The following is a 21,585-nucleotide window of genomic DNA, read 5'->3' on the forward strand; positions in this document are numbered from 1 at the left end:
ATTACTGTGATTCGGAGGAACAACTGGGGAATTGCTTGGGCTAGGATTTCGCCAGCCGAGAGGGTAAATTAAAGCCTCTCATTGGAAAGGAGCAAAGGGCTGTATCAGAGGTGAGTGGGGGCCAGCCCGGGGCAGTGGGTGATGTTCAGGGTGTCCTTCCACTGGGGGCCACTGCTGCTGTCCCTGGGTCCCCTCTCGTGCTGGTGGGACCCTTTGGAGATGTTGTAGGTGGGATGGGGATCCCGCAGCAGGGGTGAGGCCCCCCATCCCCTTGCTGCAGCCCCTCCAGCCCCTGCACAAGCCCCCTCAGGGCTCGTGCCTGGAGCATCCACCCTGGAATGAAGATGGATCTCCCTGCTCAGCCTTCCCCGAGCCATGTGGGTTCAAGCTGCTGCCCTGATGTTTGGTTTAGGGACCCCTTAAAAGTGGCACTGAGATGGGCAGTGTGCATCCCGTGGCCAACAGCAGCCTGGGACTCTGTGCTGCGGTGGGTCCCCTCGAGGCATGTGGGGTCCAACAGCCTGGGGAAGGATGAGGAGTGCTCATAGACCCTGCCTGGCCCCTGAAGCCGAGGAGCTGGGGCTTTTCCAGGTCCCTGACCATCAAAAAGCTGACTGGCAAAGCTCCCAGCACCGATCCCCCAGGGAGCCCTGAGCTCACTTGAGGGACCTGGGCCAGGGACCTGAAAAGACCATTGGGGAGGGGGAAATAGCAGCGGCCACGTATATATGTATACGTCCTTGTATAAAACAAACTCCAGATACTTGTCAGGCTGACAAAAGAGCTTTGCACAGGGCAGTGGATGGGGCCTGCAGAAATGATGCTGCAAATGAAGGGAAGCGGCCCCTTCTGCATCCCCCCTGGCTGCAGGGTGCTTGGGGACACAAGCAGAGCCTGGCCCCAGCTGCAGCGGGGTCCTAGCTGGGAACCGGGGACAGTGCTGGGCACAGGGAGGGCAGGAGGCATAGCTGGGGGAGTATGCATGCAGCTAGAGGGTAAAAATAGCTCTTGCTGTGGAGCAGGAGTGCCGCGGCTGCCTGCCAAGTGGGGAGGGAGCATGAGGTGCTTCCCAGGTCCTTATGAAAGGAAATTGGTAAGGAAGGCAAGGGTGGGTTTTGGGGCCATGGTACTGAGCAGAAAGCCAGGGCATGCTGGGGGACTCTGCTGGCCATCACCCCAAAAAAATCTGGGCTGGGGCAGTGAGAAGAGGTGAAAATCCCTCTCCAGTGCCCCCCTAGCCCAGATAAGGAAGGAATTTTTTTCGCAGTGAGGGTGGTAAGACACGGGACCAGGTTGTCCAGAGAAGCTGTGGATGAAGACATCAAAGGTCAGGTTGGACGGGGCTTTGAGCAACCTGATCTAGTGGAAGGTGTCCCTGCCCATGGCAGGGGGTTGGACCGGATGGTCTTTGAAGGTCCCTTCCAACCCAAACCACTCCGTGACTTTATGACAACCAACAGGCTGAGCAGGCAGCGGCTGCCCCGGGGGAAGCGTGCCCCCTGTCCCCCGTGGGTGCTGGCCTGGGGCTCTGGGGCACAAAGCCATGCCTGGTGAGATGAGCCAGCTGGAGCAATGTCCCCCATTTCTCTCATCAGTGCCACCAGTTTTGCAGCAGCCGTGGCCCCACTCGCTCCCCCCAGGCTGGAAGGGGGCTCAGGGCAGATGCTACAATTCGTGAGCTGAGCGTGGGGGTTCTCAGCTGCCTGCAAAGCACTACCTGCGCTCCTCCGGGTCCCCGGAGGGGTTTGCCCACCAGCAGGCAGCACCCAGCCAGATGGGTGGGTTTGGCCAGAAGGTGCCCCAGCGCTCAGGGTAGGGGGGCTGCGGCCACCCCCCAGCCAACGACAGGCCCTGGCTGGCTGCAGAGCGGCTCTTTGCTGGCATCTGCTGTCGGCTCAAAATCCTGCAGCTGCCTTTTTGCACGGAGCGATATTGAAATCCGGGCCGGAGCTGTTCCTCACCCCGCTCGTGGGAAGGAGGAAAGGTCCCTGGGAGGATGGGTCTATCATCCGCCCGCAGCATCCACAAGGCCAGCAGAGCCCTGCAGGGACATGGGCCTTGCAGGGAAGGTGAACCCCCCGTAGAAGGATGCACTGAACTCAAAAACCTGATGCTGAAGGTGGCTTTCCAGCCAGACCCGTGGGAACATCCCTGTGGGCTCATAAATGGCCTTTTCCCGGGACACAAGGCTCTTCCCATCCCTCCTGCACCTCTGCGCTGTGCTTGGGACAGGAGGCTCTTCCTGCAGCATCCGCTGAGTCAGGGAATGAAGTAACATCCATCGAGGTCTCCTGCTCCAGACAACCTTGGTGTTGTCATGTTGAGCCATCAGAGAGAAACAACAGCAGAGGAAAGAAGTGACATTTATCAAAGCTCTAGTTGTTGAGTTAAAAAAAGCCCAGGGGAGCTGTGAGTGCCAGGGGAGTTGGCATTTTCCATGGGCATCCCAGTGTGATGGAGGAGCCAGGAGGGGACAGGGCTTTCACCCACGTTTTGCTGGGGTGAATCGGTGTTTGCATGAGCACACAGGCACCGGGAGGGGTGCGCGGGGGTCCCTGTCTGCAGGGCCGCATCCAGAAGCCCTCTCTATGCATGGGACTGTGTTTGTCAGGGAGGAGGGATTTGCTTGCAAGCGTGTTTGTCCGTCTGTCTGTCACCCCCCTGAACTCACGGCCCACCCCAGGATTTTAGCAAACCCCCTAGCAAACACCTGGGATACAACTAAAGCTGCGCTGGAACAGCTGGGAAGCAGGGGAGGGGTTGATATCACTAAATAAAGCACCTGGACATCAAACGCCCCAGCAGGTAGCATTGTCTGGACATGTGCTGCCCAGAGGAAAGACGCTGCCCGTGCCCACAGGAGAGTCCACATCACCAGTGTTGGCCAGCAGACAACATCTCCGAGCCCCCGTGCATCACCCATGGAGCCAGGAAACACAGCAGCACTGTGCCCAGCGCTCCTTGCAGGCCTGGTTTGAGCTATGACCTGCCTGCCCTTGCTCCATGCCTCAGTTTCCCCACGAGCTCTGGCTCTGGTGCCACAGATACTGCAGCCACAATGCCAGGGGACATACAGAATCATGGGTGGTATCTCCAGCGGTGTATCCCACCAACTCTGCAGTCCAAGAGATGCCTCTTCCCCAGTGCCCGGCAGGGAGGAAACAGCATTTTCATTTGCAAGCTGGAAATTAACCAAAACACTGGGGTGTTTGCCCCGTTCCCACAGAAGAGGCCAGTGGGGTGAATCAGCCCAATTGAAACTGAAAACATGATGGTAGATTTTACAATCTGCTGTTCCTGTGCTGACTTTTATGATCAATTTATGTCCGTTAAATTACCCTAGGGGCTGACTGAGGTCCCTGCCACTGATGTCACTTGGTCTTAGAGCATCTGAGAGCCAGAAGCTGCAGCAGGCAGTGAATATCGGGCTTTAATGTGCAACAACCTTTGCCTTTCCCAAAGCTGTTTTAGCTCCCAGGTACTGTTTTTTCCCATCCGGTCTCTTGTTCTTTGATACAAATGATCCTGCCCTGATAAGATAAGATCTGCCTCAAGGTAGCAAAAGTATTTTCACACCATGAGAACACAGCTGATTGTGGCTATCTTACAGGGATCCAGTAAGAGAAGAGCCTGGACTGAGATGGAAGAAACTTTGTAGGGACTAATTATGTCCCAAAGCAAACAGAAAGCACACTCAAGTTAAAGGACTTGGAGATTCCAGTGATTTTAAAGTCAGACAATGCCGTTTTGCTGCATTTCTTGCATAACAAAGGATGAATCCATCAGTTAAATACATATCAAATATCTAAATCTATTAATATCTATATTAAAATCTATCTATATTGAAAGCTATCTATATGAATATCTATCTATATAATAAAAGCTATTGTACTTCCCTTCCATCCCTTGCAGGGTTTTCACAGGGCTCAGTTCTACAGGGCAGGGTCAGTGCCGTGCGCTCCCCACCTCCGTGAATTCCCAGGGGACACCGAGCAGAGCAGCACTTCCTTCGTGCTGAGGGCTAAGGACTGTTGGAGCATCCCGAGCACCGCTGGCAGCCTGAGATGCTACTTGGATCCCCACGGTTCAGGAATGTTGTCCCAGGAACTGAACGTGAGCTCTTAAGATCTTTTATTTTGCTTCAGAAGGGATTAATTTAATTAACGCAAGTAACAAAACATCTCACGGCACTCTACAAATAGACTGGTGGGCTCTGACACAGCTCCTGGCTATGCCAAGAAATGAGTCTAATAATAGCTGCTTAACGAAAAAGTTCAGGAGGCTGGAGAGATTATGCGGAGAAAATGCCAGGACAGGCTCAGCCCTGCGATGGCAGTCAGCTGGGGAAGCACCATCTGAAGAGGTCACTGAGAACGCGCTGCTGGAGGGAATGACTCGGCATGGGGGGCATGGAGCCCATTGCTTCCTGCACCACCAGGTCCTCCTCCTGGGGACCGTTTGGATGATGGCTGGAGACGAGCGATGCTCTTTCCAGCTAAAAAGCAGCTATTTCCCCCAGGGGCCAGGGTCAGGGCCCTGGCAGCACCCCTGACCCTGCACCGCAGCCTCCTGCACTCCCTACCCCCTTTGCCTCCCACTGCTCCTGCTGCCAGGGAGAAATTCCCAGCTGGGCTTTTGTCACCGACGTACGCATGTTTCTGCGGGAAGTTTCTATTTCTGTGAATAGCAATTTTTCAAGCAACTCCCTCCACCCCCTGCCTGCATCCCTTCAGCAGGAGCCCTGACGAACGCCACTGGCATGCCTGGAAGCTGCGACTCACTCCCGCGTGCCAGCCACGGCCAGAGCCTTCATCCTCCTCCCTCCCACCCTGCAGTCCATCCTGCAGCACTATGGCATGGGAATTACACTCATGGTATCTTGCAGTGGGCCAAATTGAGCCAGGACCACCCCATGCGCTGGGCTCCCAGTGCTCACCGTGTGCCCTGGGACACGAAGGGGCTCCTGAGAAATAAATGAAGGAGCCTGAGCAAAAGCAGGCTGGAGAGCCTGGCCAGGGGAGCCAAGCCCGCAGGAAAGTCCCAGAAGCAGCAGCGCCTCTGCTTGGGGGGCACCAGGACCCCCAAGAACATCCTGGAGTGCCTAACCTCCCCAGGCCACAGCTCTCGCCTGACCCAGCTGTGCAGAGGAGCCCGCAAATGAGTTTTATCTTTGATTAAAGCCTGGAGCCAAGCCCCCCAATGCCTAAAGCCCAGCCCTCCAATGCTCTACGAATCTGCCGAGCCTTATCACTCCCCTCCTGACGTACCCCCGACTGAGGCTGAGCCTCCCGCTTTGTGACCAGGGTCTTAAGGGCACTTTGGACTCCCAATTCGCATTAGAAGAAATCAACACCTGCAATGCTTGCCTTGCGTCTCCATCCCACGTAAGTAATTGATGCAATTGCTAAAGGAATATTAATTACTGAAGACGGGGAAAGCAGGCAGTCCCACAGCCGTACAGAAGTGGTGGCTGTGGGACGAGCTTTCTACTGTGCCTGCGCATCGACCTTGCTGCACCGGTGGGGTGAGGCTGTTTCTCTAAGGGAGGTGAAGTTGGCGTGCCATGCCCTGGCTCCGGGGACCATGGTGTTTTCTCCATCCCAGCAGCCGGACCAGGAGAGGCAGGGCTTCTCCTTCTGCCTGGCATTGACACCATCTGGATGGCTTCCATGCATCCAGGCCATGCTTCACAGCATCCGTGCTGCCGGCACAGAGCTGAGAAATGAAAGAAAACAACCCAAATGATGCCATTCTGCTGCACTAAAAGCAGTATTTAGAGTTCCCACTGCTACTTCAGTTGGGAACGTGCTCTTAAAGGCTGGAAATATCAAAAGCAGTGCTGGGAAGGAAAAAAACCCAGACAAACTGCTGATTGCAGCTGCCTGGCTGGCAAATAGTCAGTGCTCCCAGAGCGGGTGGCACAGGGAAAATGAGCCCTGTCTCCACTTGAGGACCAAAGGACAAAATTCCCCTCTGCTGTACACAAACTGAGCGGCACAGGCAGCCGGAGTGGGGCCCGACTGGCCCCGTGGGGTGTGCAGGGGATGGGATCATAGGGAAATACCTTTGGCTGGGTGATGGGGCAGTGTAGAAGTGCTTGCTACAGTGAGCAGCACTGTGCTGCAAAGACGAGGAGTCATTTAAGCCAAACCCTAGACTTTATAGCAAAAAGAAAATCAGGAATATGTGAACCGTCTGTTTTGTAAAGAAATAACCTTCAGGGTTTCCTCTGCTGCAACCTCAAGAAATTCCACAGCTGCTGCTGCGTGGGAGGGAGCCCCAGGAGCATTTTTCCCCTCTGCGCGTGGCCGATGCTCAGGGCTGGCTGTGGCCGGGGCCGGGGAAGTGCTGTGCTGAGCAGTGCATGCTGCAGCCCCCCTACCCCGTGCAGCCAGAGCCCCTTGCTCCGTCCTCTTCCCAGCCTGTGGTAAATGTTGTTGAATTCTTACAAATCCTTGTGTTTTGTAGAGCGTCCGGGACGTCAGTAGCCCCATCCCGGAGGCTTCTGGAGCTGCCTGAAGTGCTAGAAGTGCAAGGGGCACAGGGGGTGTAGCACACTGTATTTTGCTACTCCTGGAGGTATTTTCTACTCCTAATTGCTCCCCTTGGCTGCAGAAAAAAAATGCAGGTCTGCCTAAGGAAACAAAATTCTGTTCCTGTTTTCAAGATCCAGGACAAGCAAGGGAAAAGCAGCACAGACTGCTCTGAATGCCTGCAAACACCATTTCCCTCTGCCTCACTGCTGTTTAACACCTGCCGGGGCTGTTAGGAGGTGCCTGCCCAGGAGTCACTGCAAAGAAACTGGCTGCCGAGAAACTCCTTGGTCCAGGGCTGGATGCAGGCAGTCCCTGCCCTGCCCCGTGTGCCCTCCTGAGCCACTGCCTGCCCTTGTGCCACTGCTGGCCCCTATAAAGGAGCCGAAAGTGTTTTGGGAAGCTGGTGCATTGCATAAAAGCCCCTGTAACAGAGCACCCACCTCGAGGTGCCCTGCAGGGTCGGGCTGGGCAGGGGTGCGGGAGTGGGGTGCTCCCTGGGATCCCTGAGCATCCTGCCCAGCCCTGCAGATCTACGCCCCAGGCCTTCGGCCCGGTACCCTTGCTGGGCAAGAGCGAGATCCTGGGCATGGGCTGCAAGTGATGGGGCTGTGACTGCTGGGGGGGGCTGTGGCTCTTGGGGGACACATGAAGGGCTGAGCCAGCTGCCCCCTGCCCGGCTTCTGCTGCTCCTCCTGTGACACAGCCCAGCACAGGATGCTCAGCACGTCCAGGGCCAGACTCCGGACCAGCAACAGAGCACTGGGGAGCACCGGGTCCCTCCGGGTGCCCCATCCCTGCCCGGAGCGGGGAGCACCGGGGAGCCGGGTCCCGCCCCGTGCCCCATCCCGGGCCGGAGCGGGGAGAAACGGGGAGCACCGGGGAGCACCGGCTCCTCCCGGTGCCCCGTCCCAGGGCGGAGCGGGGAGAAACGGGGAGCACCGGGGAGCACCGGCTCCTCCCGGTGCCCCGTCCCAGGGCGGAACGGGGAGAAACGGGGAGCACCGGGGAGCACCGGCTCCTCCCGGTGCCCCGTCCCAGGGCGGAGCGGGGAGCACCGGGGAGCCGTGTTCCTCCCGGTGCCCCATCCCTGCCCGGAGCGGGGAGCACCGGGGAGCACCGGCTCCTCCCAGTGCCCCGTCCCAGGGCGGAGCGGGGAGGACTGGGGAGCCGGGTCCCGCCCCGTGCCCCATCCCGGCCGGAGCGGGGAGCGCCCGGCTGGCTCCCTGGCGGCGGGGCGGTGCGCGGAGCGGCGCGGAGCGGGGCGGCGGGGGCGGCGCGGCAGGCGCGGAAGATGGCGGCGGGCAGGCGCGCCCCGCGCACCGGGCTGCTGGAGCTGCGCGGCCCCGGCGGGCAGTGGCTCCGCGTCCTCCTCACCCTGGCCGAGGACGTGCTGGGGGTGAGCCCGGCCGACGGCCCCGGCCCCGGCCCCGCTGCCGGCCCCGGCGAGGCGCCGGCGGCGCAGCTGAACGGCGGCGAGCCGGGCTCCGCCGTGCCCGAGGCGCTCGCCAACATCAGGCGCACGGTGCGCGTCGTCAAGCAGGACGTGGGGGGGCTCGGCATCAGCATCAAAGGTGAGGGCCGGGGCGCGGGGGGGGAGGGTAAGGCACCGGGCACCGGGACCTGTTGCTGCCGCCTCTTCCAGCAGCTCGCTTCCACCTCTTCCAGCAGCTCGCTTCCACGTTTGGAAGAAAACCCCGCGGGGGGGAGCGGAGCTGGGGCAGGGGCTGGGCTCGGGGTTGGGGTCGGGGTCTTCACGCCCCACGGCACTGCCCTGACCCAGCCCTTGCGCAGGACGAGGAAGGGGACGCGGGGCAATGACGGGGCCCGGCACAGCCCCGGCCCACTGCTTTGGGGTGCAGCAGTGACCGGGTAGCCCCTGCCCGCCGTTCCCCCGCCGGAGCGGGTGTCCCCGGTGTTTGGGAGCTGGAGGGGGGTCCCTCCAGCAAGGGCAGGGTGCCGTCTCGTGAGGCAGGTGGGGTGCACAGGGTACCCGGTTACACGAACGCTGCCCTTTTGCGACCAACGGGAGGGCTCTGCCGGTGCGTCCTTGTCCCCTCCGTGCCCCTGTGCTGAGAAATGTCCCTTTTAAACCGCCGGCAAAACGAAGGAAGCGATTGTAAAGCCCTTGGGGATTTCCAGGCGCGGAGAGCTGGGGTGTTAAACCAACACACTCAGGCTCGGAGATGTCTGCTCCCGCAGAGCTGAGCAGCGGGAAGCCTCGCTTACAATCCCTGTTTTCCTTCCTAAGCTGCCCCGCTCCTCGGTGACGTGCCTGAACTTCAGGCTGGAAACTTCTTGGCGCAAGGATGGCGTTTCTGCCTGCCTTTGGTTTTCACGCGGCTCTGAGCGTGTTGGAAACTCCGTGAAAGGAGACTGAAACAGGCAGCAAACAGGCAGGCAAAGGGCTGTCATGGTGCGTGGGTGAGAGGGTTCGTATCTCCGTGTGTGGGCAGGGCAGGCAGCGGGCTCGGCAGCCCCAGGGACAGGGACTCTTGCCTCCTGACGTGGCTTCTCCCAGCTCGGAGGGGATGTGGGCGCAGCCTCCGGCTCCCTCTGGAAGTGGGGAGGTTTTGTGATGTGGATGTCTGGGTGCTGGGACTGCATCGAAATTGTGCTGCTGGCTGTGTCTGTGGGGTGCCTGAGCCTGCCAGCCCTTCTTTTTGGGAAGCATAAAGCCCCCTTCGTAATGACCCCTTGGTTGCCAAGTTACTGCTAGCTCTGTGGCACTCCCAGGAAAGGAGAAACACCACTTGGTTCAGTTAAAACTTTATTTTGCAGTGACGTATGTGAAACCAAGTAGTTGTCGTGTAAAGTGGGAGCTAGGAGCTGTTACAGGCGGTGGGGCAGCCCTGCCGTGCCACTGCCGCTGCCGGGGAAGGCCATCGCTCCTCGCCCAGGATGCTGATGCTTTCAGGTTAAACAGTGTGCCAGGCACATTTCACCCAGGGACGCTTCACCGCAAACCAGGGTGGGGGTGAGGTGTCCTGCCTTGGGATGTGGCGAGGGGATGGGTGCTGTAGCTGCTGGGCTGGCCTTCCCCTGGCTGGCAGGACGGCGGGGAGCCCTGCAAGAGCCGAGTTGGCAGAGGCTCCTGGCCCTGGCAGGGGCGCTCGGTGCAGGCAGCCCGGGAGAGGAGCCGCTGCTGTAAGGACGGGCTCCGCAGCTCGGAGCAGCCCCCGCTGGGGCCTCTGACAGCTGATAACCAGAGCCCTCTGAGGGGCTTGGCAGGCCTCTCAGTGAGGAAATGCCTGTGGCACTGGCTGGGAGCAGCCCCAGGGCAGGCGGTGACAACAGGCTGGGCTCAACATCTCCCTCCGGGATGAGAGATCATCTCTTGGAGGCTCCTTGGGACAGGCCGTCCTGGGGCGTAGGGCATGTCCAGGGCTGCCGATCCCTGGATCCCTGGCTGCTCCTGCCCGGGCTGGGCCTTGGCAGTAGCTGCTGCACCCCTGCTCCCTGGCACAGGGGCAGCAATGCTGCTCGGATCTTCCTGCGGGTTCAAAAGTTAATGTGCAAGTTGATCTCCTCAAGCCGCTGGGAGGTTTGAATAGCATCCTTTTAGAGTGGAGAACAGGGAGCAGCAGGTAAATAGGGCTACTGTGCAGAGAGGAGCAAACAGCCAGATTGGTTCACTTCTCCCTGGCTCTTTTGCCTCTCCAAAAACATTCAGCTGTCTTATCAGTTTAGATCATGAAGTCCTTGGAGCTGGGATAGTCGCTGAGCACACACGATTAATAACGCAAATAAAGACATGCTTTGCTGCCAAAATTGATGGGGAGATGGCCAGGTTACGTGTTCTCTCTCTGAGGAAATCTGTGAACATTCAGAGTGGTTTTGGAGCAATCGTCTTCATCTGCTCTAAAGCCTTGTATTTGGGCTGCTGTGGTTGTTACAGGTATGATGTGGGCATCCGAGGAAATGGGGCAGCAGGCTGTCCTAGCACGGCGCGGCTGAGTGCTGGGAGAAGGGCTCGGCCTCGCTGAGGACAGCTGGTACCCAAGCATCCCCCTCCCCACCTGCTCCTCCATGTGCTCCAACAGCCACAACTGCTTCATTTCTCTTCTGTTTCAAGGTGGCCGAGAGAATAAAATGCCCATCTTGATCTCCAAGATATTTAAGGGGCTGGCAGCAGATCAGACCGAGGCGCTGTATGTGGGGGACGCCATCCTCTCTGTCAACGGGACCGACCTTTCCGAGGCGACGCACGATGAGGCAGTGCAGGCGTTGAAGAAGACGGGCAAGGAGGTGGTCTTGGAAGGTAGGAAATGAGGGTGCGAGGAGGTACGAGGGTCCTCCTGCTTCCAGGCGGCTGATCCCTGTTTTTCCTGGCGATGTAGTGGGAGCAGGGGGTGGCACATCATCTGCATACACATTTGCATATTCTTTCAAATGGAAAACATGTGCAGACTGGTTTATCTGCTCATCTGGAGAGCTGGAGGTAACTGCTGGGATCTCCCTATTTCCCTCCAGAGAGGGAGAGACATGTGTGTGCCATTGCCCACTGCCCAGCGGCTTCATCTCCCCACTGTGGGACCGTGGGCAGGCAGCGATGGGAGGTGTGGGATGGGTGTATGGGGTTTGCGACTCTTCCGTTGTATGGCATCACCCAGAGGTCTGCAGTTTCTGAGGCAATAGAAAACTTTTTCTGCTTTTCCCATGATTTGCATTTAAACCCACATCCTTGGCTGGTGTGGCTCTGCATGCTTATGCCAGCAGGGAAGGGGTATGCTGGCACCCCGCTCCTTGCTGAGCACCTTTCGCTTTGCTGGGGTGGATTTTGGGCAGGCAGGAGGAGCAGGCTGCTGGGTGCAGGCAGGGCCAGCTCAGGAGTGCAGCCACCGGAGCAGCCTTCCAGGGGATCCCTGGCAGCTGAACCCCAACTGCAGCTCCCCCAGATCTGGCAGCTGAGGCTACAAACATCCCAGGGATGCAGCTTTCACCATCCCAGGGGAGACTGGAGCTGCTCCCCTGGGAACGGGCTCCTTCTTGGTACCAGGCAGCCAGTCCCTGGTGTCTCCCAGCCCTGTGGGGGCTGGCACACTGCAGGAGCCCCCTGAACCCCGCTTGGGGAGTGGGTGAGGGCTGGTGGGTTGGGACCAGGGGAGCCGTGAGGGAGAGACCCCATTCTTCTCCCATTACCCTTCACATCATGTCTGTCCGTGCTTGCCCACCCTCTGCCAGCTTGGCCGGGCAGGGCTGAGCACCCAGGATTTGTCCCTCAGGACAGGACCCTTCCCCTCCCCTCCGCCCCAACTAGCTCCCGGGGTCGCCCTGGCTGACCGAGAGGGTCTTGGCACCAGAGACCCTTCCCGATGTGGTTGTAGGGCTGCAGATCCCAAAGGGAGGTTTTATTTGGGGGCAGTGCTCTGGGCTCTGCCTGGACAAAGAACAGCTCTGTGTCTTCTGCTGCCAGCGACCGCCGTGGCTCTTGCTTTCTTGTGCCTTCCCCAGATTGTCTCAGCTCCAGATTTTCATTTTTAGCTTTGCTCAGCCCTTTCTGCTGTGGGTTCCTCCTCTCCTGGGAGCCGCAGGACCACAGTTCAGCCGGAGGAATGTGCTGCTCTGCACAGCTGCTGGGAGCAGATAGGGTTGTTGTTGGGGTGGTTTTTTTTTTTTTTTTTTTTGACCAAAGAGAAACACAAGAGCCTCTTTCTCTGGGAGTCTGTGAAATTCCTCCCTGTAGCTGCTGTTCTTGGACCACCCTCTCTCTGTTTTTTCTTTTCATCCTTTACTTTGGCGTGGGTTTCCTTTCTGCTAGAGGTTCTGCAGGAGGTGGAGATGAGCTGCCCTTTCTGTAAAGAACAACTCTCCCTGGACCACCTCCTCCTCCTCCTCCTCCTCCATGTCCCTGGGGAGCCAGGCGCTGCCAGGAGGCAACTGCAGGCAGGGCCTTTGCTGTAGCTCACTGAGCTCAGGTATGACCTGCTGGGCTTCTTAATTAATTAAAACTTCCAGCAGGTGCCCTTGGGAGGAGAGCGGGGCTGGGCTGGCTCCCACCACGACACTGGAGGGAGCTCAGTGTGTAGCTGATGCCTTTGGGCTCCTGCAGTGCAGTGTTGCTTGGAGGTGCTGCAGGCAGCAGCTGGAGTGGGGCAGGGGTCTCTGCTGCTCATCTGATCCCAGACATGGGGTATAAACATAGTGCATCTCCATCTCCTCCCCATTTTGGGTTTGCCTGCCCGTGGAGGATGGCGGGGCTGGTACTGCGGTGTGGTCCCCGTCAGGCTGTCACTGCTGTGCCTCGGGATGGGGCGTCCCCTGCCTTATACCTGCCACCCCGATGGCTCTCCAGGAGCTGGTGGCCAAGTGCCCTGCCCCAGGGAGGGGTGACAGGGCTGGGGGGTAGAGGGTGGCCTTAAATTGCCCAAAGGGTGTTAAAGCAGGGGCCTTCCCTGCTCCCTTCTACAGCCTGGGCTCGCTCCAGAACTTGGAGAAAAGCACCTTAACGTCAATTAGGCACTTTCTGGTCCCTGCGTGCTGCCAGGTGTGACTCCGACTTCCCTTATGGTTTCTGTAAGTACCAAAGCTGAGTAATTTGGCATGGCCAGTGTCTGTTTGCTGCCTTGCTCCTCCTGGCTGCATTCATTCCTGGTTTTAGGAGTTTTTAAGGTAGTTTGCAAGCAGCGTTGCAGCAGGTAACAAAACTGGGAGAGCTTGCACCGCCTCACGGGGCAGTGAGCTGGAGTGAGACTCTCCAAAGTGGCAGAGCTGGGAGGCGATGCATTTTAATTTGAATATCAGCAGTGGCTCCACGTGCCAGGTCTTAGCCTGGGCTGCTCAGCTTGGCTTCTGGCTCCTGGGTGTCGTTGCTGGCCAGGCATGAGGACACGCAGATACCTCTCAGTGTGTCCTGCCAAGTTTTTTTTTGGATGTGCCAAACTACTCTCTTGATATTTGCAGGAGGAGTTTGACTGTATTTATATTACATTGTTATTTTGGGGAGAGTTGCTCTCCCTTACACTAATTTTTCTCTTGGTGTTTTTTTTTGTTTTGTTTTTTGTTTTTTGTTTTTTGTTTTTTGTTTTTTGTTTTTTTGCATTACTTGGTATCCAGAGACCCTCCACAGCAGGGGAAAGACTGATAAACATCCTTCCAGCTGCCCTGGGAAAGGCTTTGGTGCCAGGAGTGGTTTACTTGTAAGGCCCCTGTGCCTTAGTGGCACGGGGAGAGAACTGGAAGCAGTGGGGAGGAGGAGCTGGGGCAGCCATGGGCATCTCACCTTGGTGGCAGCCTCGGGCTTGTTGGCTGCAGGGTTGCTCCTGGGGCTGTCGCAGCTCTCCAGGACTCACTTGGCCAAGTAACAGCCTGGAAGCTTGAAATTCAGAAAAGTTAAGGGGTGTCGGGAGGGCACGGCATTGGGGATGCCCAGCTCTGATGGGCTGATTGCCCTAACCGTGGGAAGCCCAGGCAGTCGGAGAGGGTGGAGATGTGTGTGGTGTGAAATGTGAAATACCCACAAAATTTAGGTGACCCTGGGGTAAGTAACACACAATGCAGGGTGGAAGCGTGTTTTGAGTGGAGGCAGGTGGTGGCAGCTGAGATTTGTGCAGTTCCCCATCACTGCTGCCCTTTGGGCCTCAAAAGGGCTTCAGGAGAGAAAGCCCTGAGGTGGCCTTCAGCCCTTTGTGGGACACCAAAGTGAATATCTTCTGGCAGATGTGACGGTCCTCGGGGTCTGAGCAGCCAGGCTTTGCCCTCGGCAGCGCTGCATGTACTCTTGTGCTCTAGGCATGGTAACAAACCCAAGCAGAAACGGAGGCTTTGGACCTGCCCTGGAGTTGATGCAGAGAGACAGTGAGAGTCCACATCCTCCTGCCTCCTCCACACCTTGCTGCCCCGAAGCTTTGCTTTCCCTGGGGAGTTTTCTGGGAACATTTCTTCTCCTGTGGAAACAGGGAGAGTTGTCCCATGATCTCCCTAGGATCACTCAGCCCATGGGTCACCGCTGGCCATGCAGCACAGGGGAATATTTAGCAAAGATCTGGGGCATGACATGTGGCACTGAGTACTAGGACAGGGTCCCAGGGCAGGAGGGACAGTGGTGGCACCTCCATCCTGCAGCGTCCCATGGAGTCTTCCTCCCTGGGGTAGAAGGACTTGAGTTGAGGCAGCTGGGACCAGCAGTTGCTGCCTTGTTTGTGCTCCGAGCTGGGGTCAGGGGACAGTCCCTGGGTGGGATGCTGGATGGGGCGGCTGTGGCAGCCCCTGCATTGAGTGTTTTGGAAGAAAATCACAGCGTCAGCTTGAAGTTTAGAGGTAGTTTCAGGGTGTCTCTTTGGGAGGGATGTTAGCTGACACCCACCCCCACCCCCCCCCCGATTTAACATGTTCATTTTGCACTGTTGTTCCTGAGGCAGAGAGGGACCAGCTGGACATGGGCTTAGGATCTCCTTAGGGACAGTGCTGGATCTCCAGGACCTCTCTGGAAGCCTTCCTGATGTGATGGCCACCAGTACAGTCGGACCTTTTTGACTTGCCGTGCTGTGTAGATGCTGCTGGAAAGCTCTTGGCAAGGGAAACAGCAGGACTCATCTTACCCCTGACTGATAATGCAGTCTTAAACCTCTTTGTGTTGAATCCATGCCGTGATCTCCGGGCTGAAGCAGAGCGTGCCAGCACCTGGCTGGTGGCCCAAGTGGTGGGTGGGGGCTTTGAGCCTGCTGCTGGGTATCCCTGTGGCTGGGGCTGTTTTCCTGGCTGGAGGAAAGTTTGTGGCTCCTTGGTGAAGCTCTAGGGGGTCAGGAGCTTGGCTTCAGGCGGTGCTGAGCCATGGGCATGTGTGTGGGGCAGGTTGTGGTGACTTGGGATCAAGGGTACAGGAGTGTTTGGTTCGGGCTTGTTCTCCATCCTTAGGAGGGATGGACTGGTGGAGGGGGAGAATCTGTTACCCAAGAAGTAAAACCAAGGAATTTTGATGGTTTTGCCCCTTTCTGGAGTGCTGAGGAGAAAAAAACCACAACTGCAACACAGACAGAAGAGCAGGGTAGACCTAGGGCCTTTGGTTAAACATGTCCTCGACGCAGCTCGCTGCAGGGTTCGGGGCACATACGATGCTCTGATGATGCTGTGGGCTTGGGAGCCCCTGTGCCATAACCCCTTTGCAGAGGGACCGTCCAGGCATGGGTGGCCACAAGCAGCTGCTTACATGTGGCCTCCCCAGAGACTTTTGCTGTTCCCCCAAAACCTAAAATGAAGTGCTACTTAGTGCAAATCCCTGAGCAGTTAAAGGTCCTATTTGTACCCTCTCCATCCTGGAGAGGATCAGTGGACAGGCTGTCTCCCCGGGGGAACAGAGAGCCTGCATGGCTTTGGGGGCCATGTGGATGAGCCCAGCAGCCACCAAGAGGGCTGTTTGCCTGCTGAAGGTGGCTTTAAGTCAACAGCAGTGAAGCGGTGTTTCTGCTGAGTGACTTTTGGAGGGTGCTGGCTAACAAGGAGAGGGCAGCCAGCCTGGGAGCCCCAGCACTGCAAGTTGTTAATTAGAAAAAAAATAAAATTCAATCATTACAGTTATCAGTAGCAGAGATGATGCATAACATAACATGGTCTGAGTTGTTTGCTTTAATGAGATGGAGGTAATTAATGAATCCATTCAATACCAGGTGATCCTGCTGCAGTGAAGGGACTGGCAGAAGTGTAAGTCAACCCGCTATAAAGCCCATGTTGGGGTCACCAGAGGAGACAGCAGCTCCCATGGGACAGTGGCCTGGCCCCGGTGCACAGCCCCCTGGGGAGCACTGCAGCCTCCAACTCGTACTAGCTCCCCGTCCTGGCTTGGGACCCCCCTGTACTGCAGGAACACATTGGTGCTTTGTGACCAGCCTTAAATCCTCCTTAAAGCCACGCGCCAGACACACAGCTGGCCATTGCCTAATTCTCCATGCCCTGTCCTGGGCTGGGCAGTGCTCCTCTCCCCCATGGCTCTGTCGGGACGTGACCCCACCATCGCACAGCTAATGCTGGTGACGTCCTCCGCGTGTCCAGGGAGCCACCGGCTGGCGCGGGGATGCTGCTCGGGTTTCAACGGCTGAATGGTATCTTTCTGAACTCCAATTAGTTCCCAGGCACCGGGATAATGGCAGGTCCCCGCTGCCAAGATTGATGACTCGGGGTAAAATCCAACGTGGCTCAAATGCCTGTGGGAACGCGGCGGCTATTTATAACGGGAGGCGTAGGGCACGAGGCTGGTGGCCCCATGCTGCCTCCTTGGCCCCGGGGCCACCGCGGGGTAACCCGACCCATGGGCTGCTGCAGCATCGCAGCCATTTATAGCTGCATCCCGCTGGGGCCGGGCAGAGCGGGGCATGCAGCGGGGCTCTGCGTCCCTGCCATGCCCCACCATAGCTCGTGCCGCGATTTCAGGATTTAGAGGTTCTGGGGGCTCGCTGGGATAGGAATGAAGGGGAAGATGGGGGGTGGTGGGCAGGTGAAGGATGGGGGTGGTAGGCTTTGCGTGCAGACTCTCTCCTGGTGGGAAGAGGGCTTTTTTTTGGCACAAAATCAGGCTGCTTTGGCTTTGCTGCAGCGATGGAGCTGGTCCACCAACCAGCCACCTACAAGAGTTGGCTGCAAAGCCAAGCTCGTGTCCCCCCTCCTGCCACCCACACTGCTGACTTGGACCTGGCATGAAACCAGCAGTGATGGCTGGGGACGTGGCAGCAGGCACGTGTCTGTCCCATGGTGTTTTCCCCAAGGGCGACCAAAGGGAAGCCCTTTCCTAGATCCAGCTGATCCCAGGGCAGGACCATTGGCTGGCATCCCCCCACCCCTGCTCAGCCAAAGCTTTTTGGCCCGTGCTGCAGACCTAATTTTCAGGATGTAGCTATGGGGCCCCATCAATTGGCGGTGACTTTCATCTCCCCCTTCCCCTAAACCTTGGAAGGCGGCTGCTGTCCTGGTGCAGCTCTGGGGGCTCTGGCTCCAGAGTCAGACTTGCTGGGGACTGAAAGCTGATTTCTTGTCTCTGGTTTATAACTCACAGGGCAGGGCTGTGCGTGCTGTGAGCATGCAGTTCGAGGCTTTTCCTGGGGCCAAGCCGTGGTATTCGAGAGCTGTTGCTCCCAGTTGGCGGCGGGACCGGCTGTACCAGCACAGTTTGGACTGTGTAATTTTGGCCTGGGACTCCTGCCCATTCCCCGCCCCCTGCCTCCCTGTGCTGCCCCGAGGACCCGATCAGACTTGGATCTGTGGACTGATCTGGGTTAAAGGAAAGAAAAAAGCGGGAAAAGGCCATTTTTATCCCTCCCGGAGGGCTCCCCGAGCTGGGATGGTGGGGCAGAGGCACTGAGAGGATCTTAGGTGTCGTGTCACCCTCTGGCACAACCTCACCCACCAGTGCCATCCCCTCCCCACACCCACAGGGGTGCAGGGCAGAGGACCTGCAGCACCCAAGGGTGCCAGCTGTGGGGAGGTAATGGAGGCGGCACCGGCTCTGATGCAGGGAGGGTGTGAGGAGTTTCAGCAGGGCAGATGGGTGCTGGCGGGCAGGATGAGGCTGTGCTGGCCCATGCCATGCCCTCAACTGGGTGCTGCCTCTCTTTCAGTGAAGTACATGAAGGAGATCTCGCCCTACTTCAAGAACTCCTCCGCGGGGGCAACAGTCAGCTGGGACCCCTCGCCTGCCACCCTGCAGAAGCGGTCATCACCCCTCCTACCCGCTCGGGAGCTCCGGGAGGGCAGGACCGTGCCTCTGAAGATGTGCTACGTGTCCCGCAAGTGCCTCCCCGCCGACCCGGAGCACAGGTCAGGGCACGGTGCCGGGGGTGGCGATGCCAGCGCGGTGCCTCGGAGCGCCGAGGGCCGGCGGGGACCCAGCGGGGCCGTGTCCCTGCAGGTACCTGGAGGTGTGCTCGGCGGACGGGCGCGTTGCCCTCTTCCTGCGGGCGAAGGACGAGGCCACGGCGCAGTCGTGGCTCAGCGCCATCCAGGCCAACGCGGGCGCGCTGCTGCCGCGGGTGAAGGAGGAGCTGCGAGCCCAGCTGGCAGGTGCCGGCACGGTGGCTGGACGGGACGTCAAGCACGTGGGCTGGCTGACCGAGCAGGTACCCCCAAGCCCCTCGCCACCCCGTGCCACCGCGCTGCCGGTGGCCCTGACCCAGTCCCCTTGCAGCTCCCCAGCGCCGGTACCAGGAACCTCTTGGCCGTCCTCACTGAGAAGGAGCTGCTGCTGTACGGCAGCCTGCCGCAGAGCCGTGACGCCCTGGGCAAGCCTGCGCACAGCTACCCCCTCATTGCCACCAGGTAGGGGCCACCGACCCAGTGCCCTCCTGCCCTGCGCAGGGGCTGGGGCGGGGGCAGTGTCCGGGGGCAGGGGCTGGGGGTGGTGGCAGGGGCTGGCAGTCGGGACAGAGCCCCGGGGGTGGTGGCAGAGCCTCGGGGGTGGTGGCAGGGGCTGGCAGTCGGGACAGAGCCCCGGGGTGGTGGCAGTGACTGGGGGTGGTGGCAGGGGCTGGCAGTCGGGACAGAGCCCCGGGGGTGGTGGCAGAGCCTCGGGGGTGGTGGCAGGGGCTGGCAGTCGGGACAGAGCCCCGGGGTGGTGGCAGTGACTGGGGGTGGTGGCAGGGGCTGGCAGTCGGGACAGAGCCCCGGGGGTGGTGGCAGAGCCTCGGGGGTGGTGGCAGGGGCTGGCAGTCGGGACAGAGCCCCGGGGTGGTGGCAGTGACTGGGGGTGGTGGCAGGGGCTGGCAGTCGGGACAGAGCCCTGGGGGTGGTGGCAGGGACTGGGGGTGGTGGCAGAGCCCCGGGGGTGGTGGCAGGGACTGGGGGCAGGGGGCCAGGGCAGAGCCCCAGGGTGGTGGCGGAGCCCCAGCGCAGTGGCAGGGCCGGGGGTGGTGGCAGGGGCTGGGGATGAGAGCAGAGCCCCACGGGTAGCGGCAGAGCCCCAGAGCGGTGATGGGGGCTGGGGGTGAGGGCAGAGCCCCGGGGGGTGGCGTCAGGGTGTCAGGCCGGGGGCTCAAGGCGGGGAGGGGGGGGGCGGGTCCGGCGGCGGACGGTGCTGGGCCGGGGTGGGGGGGCCGCATCCGCGGGGCTGCAGCGCCCCCTGCCGGCCCCGCCGCGTGGCCGCCGCGGAGCGGGGCGCGGAGCGGAGCGGGGCGCGGAGCGGGGCGCGGCGCTGAGGCGCGGCGGTGCCGCAGGCTGGTGCACTCGGGGCCGGCCAAGGGCTCGGCGCTGTACGAGGCGGAGCTGTCGTTCGCGTTGCGCACCGGCACCCGGCTGGGCGTGCAGACCCACCTCTTCAGCCTGGAGAGCCCCCGCGACCTGGCGCTGTGGACCCGCCTGCTGGTGGACGGCACCCACGGCGCCGCCGAATTGGTCCAGGAGGTCTCGGCAGGTCAGCGGGGGAGGCCGGGAGGGGGGGGGACGGACCCGGGCGGCGGGGCGGCCGGCCGCCGTCTCACCCCTGTCCTCGTCCCCAGCCTGCACGTGGAAGGGGCAGGATTGCACCCTGTCCATCCACATCGACAAGGGCTTCACCATCTCCGCCACCGAGCCCGGGCTCAGCAAGACCATCCTGCTCCAGCAGCCCTTCGAGAAGCTGCAGATGTCCTCTGATGACGGCACCAAGATGCTCTACCTGGACTTTGGCGGCCCGGAGGGAGAGATTGTGAGTTGGCTTTACCCTCGCCACCCCGCACCCGCGCCCCCACCGGCCCCGAGGGGAGAGAGGGAGCAGAGCACCCACCCTGCGCACAGCACCTATCCTGCCTGGCGCGTGGGGATGAGGCACGGCCCATCCACCCGCATCTGGCTGCGCACAGCCCCCGCGGTGCGCAGCCCTTCCCAGGGCCCCAGTAAGGCTGTGGTGGGGTTTGGGGGGCTCTGGGTGGTCCCTGCCCTCCCTGCTGCAAGCAGAAACCTGGCTGCTCCAGGAACAGCCCTCCCCATTGCAAACATCCCTCTGTTCCTTTCTTGCAGCAATTGGACCTTCACTCCTGCCCCAAAACCATCGTCTTCATCATCCACTCCTTCCTCTCGGCCAAGGTGACCCGGCTGGGGCTGCTGGCATGAAGAGGGAGCGGAGCGCCGGGCAGAGCTGCCCCAGCCCCTGGCCGATCTATGCACCTCCCTCCAGGCCAAACACCGCCCCAAGCCATCTCAAGGAGACCGGAGCCCCTGCGGGGTCATGCCACCCCCACCAAGGAAAAACACCATCCAGCTGGGGAAAACCACTCCCGGGGCGTTTGGGGGCAGTGGTGGGGTGAAATCCCTCTTGGATGGCAGCACTGGGACTTCTCCGGTCCTTTCTTCCCCTCCTTCCTCCACCCTGATGCCAGGCGGCAGCTGGAGAAGCCTGGTCGGAGCCCGCCGCGAGCGGCCACACGGTCATCACCCCAGTGCCTTGTGAGATGATATTTTCTGTACAAAGAACCCATTTGTATCGATGTTTTATATTTATATTGCCCAGTTAAAATGCTGATGCAGCAGCTCTTGCCTGCCTGGCTTGGACTCCCCGGAGAGTCCCCAAGCCCTGCAGCACAGGGACACGTGTCTGTCCCCCAGACAGACAACCTGAGGGCTGGAGACCAAAGCCAGCTCTGCAGTGCTTGAGAGATGGGAACTGCAAATCAGCTCTGTTTGCCAAATTTTTCCATATTGTACCAAATGATAGGAACCACTTTTCTTTGTCGGAGTTGGACAGTTTGTTTTATTTTGTTAATTACTGGGTCACTTTATTTCTCAGTTTAGGGGGGAGGGTTGTCAGGTGGCTTCTGAGAAATAACTTCTTTTACGAACCAAAAGATTCTGCATGAAAATGCCTTTTTTGGGGGGGTCAAATAAACACTGCAGATCACAACCAGCGGGAGCCAAGATCTGTCTCCTGGTTTTGCTTGGAGAAGTAGAAAATTTGTTTGTGGGTGATAACCTGGGCTGTGCCTCAGGGTGTTTTCTGCCAGGGGAAGGAAGGGTTTTTGCTTGGAGGCTGTGGGACATTGCTGTGAGCTGGTGGTGCTGGTCTGGGGGTACTGAGGACCCTGGGGCAGGGATTTCAGGTGGGGACAAAAAGTCTCTTAAGGTGCCCAACACTGCGCTGGGTGCAGCAGAGAGGGAC

At 59.5% G+C, this 21,585-nt stretch overlaps 1 protein-coding gene across 1 annotated transcript; it reads left to right on the plus strand.

Annotated features, from left to right (window-relative positions):
- Window positions 1-7,723: 7,723 nt before the first annotated feature.
- On the plus strand, window positions 7,724-21,344 carry SNTA1 (syntrophin alpha 1). The gene is made up of 8 exons (XM_075058971.1): window positions 7,724-8,107; window positions 10,609-10,794; window positions 18,080-18,278; window positions 18,370-18,577; window positions 18,646-18,776; window positions 19,670-19,866; window positions 19,952-20,139; window positions 20,451-21,344. The coding sequence occupies exons 1-8, from the start codon at window positions 7,828-7,830 to the stop codon at window positions 20,541-20,543; spliced, it is 1,482 nt and encodes a 493-aa protein (XP_074915072.1). The 5' UTR covers window positions 7,724-7,827; the 3' UTR covers window positions 20,544-21,344.
- Window positions 21,345-21,585: the final 241 nt, after the last annotated feature.

Source organism: Buteo buteo, chromosome 2, assembly GCF_964188355.1.
Source record: "Buteo buteo chromosome 2, bButBut1.hap1.1, whole genome shotgun sequence".
In the NCBI taxonomy this organism is placed as follows: domain Eukaryota; kingdom Metazoa; phylum Chordata; class Aves; order Accipitriformes; family Accipitridae; genus Buteo; species Buteo buteo.

What these genes read in the sequence shown, in the direction of transcription:
- SNTA1 (XM_075058971.1), top strand. Translation starts at nt 7,828, where the DNA reads ATGGCGGCGGGCAGGCGCGCCCCGCGCACCGGGCTGCTGGAGCTGCGC. An exon ending in TACCCCCTCATTGCCACCAG is followed by an intron (nt 18,777 to 19,669) that starts GTAGGGGCCACC and finishes GCGGTGCCGCAG; the next exon opens with GCTGGTGCACTCGGGGCCGG. An exon ending in GCGGCCCGGAGGGAGAGATT is followed by an intron (nt 20,140 to 20,450) that starts GTGAGTTGGCTT and finishes CCTTTCTTGCAG; the next exon opens with CAATTGGACCTTCACTCCTG.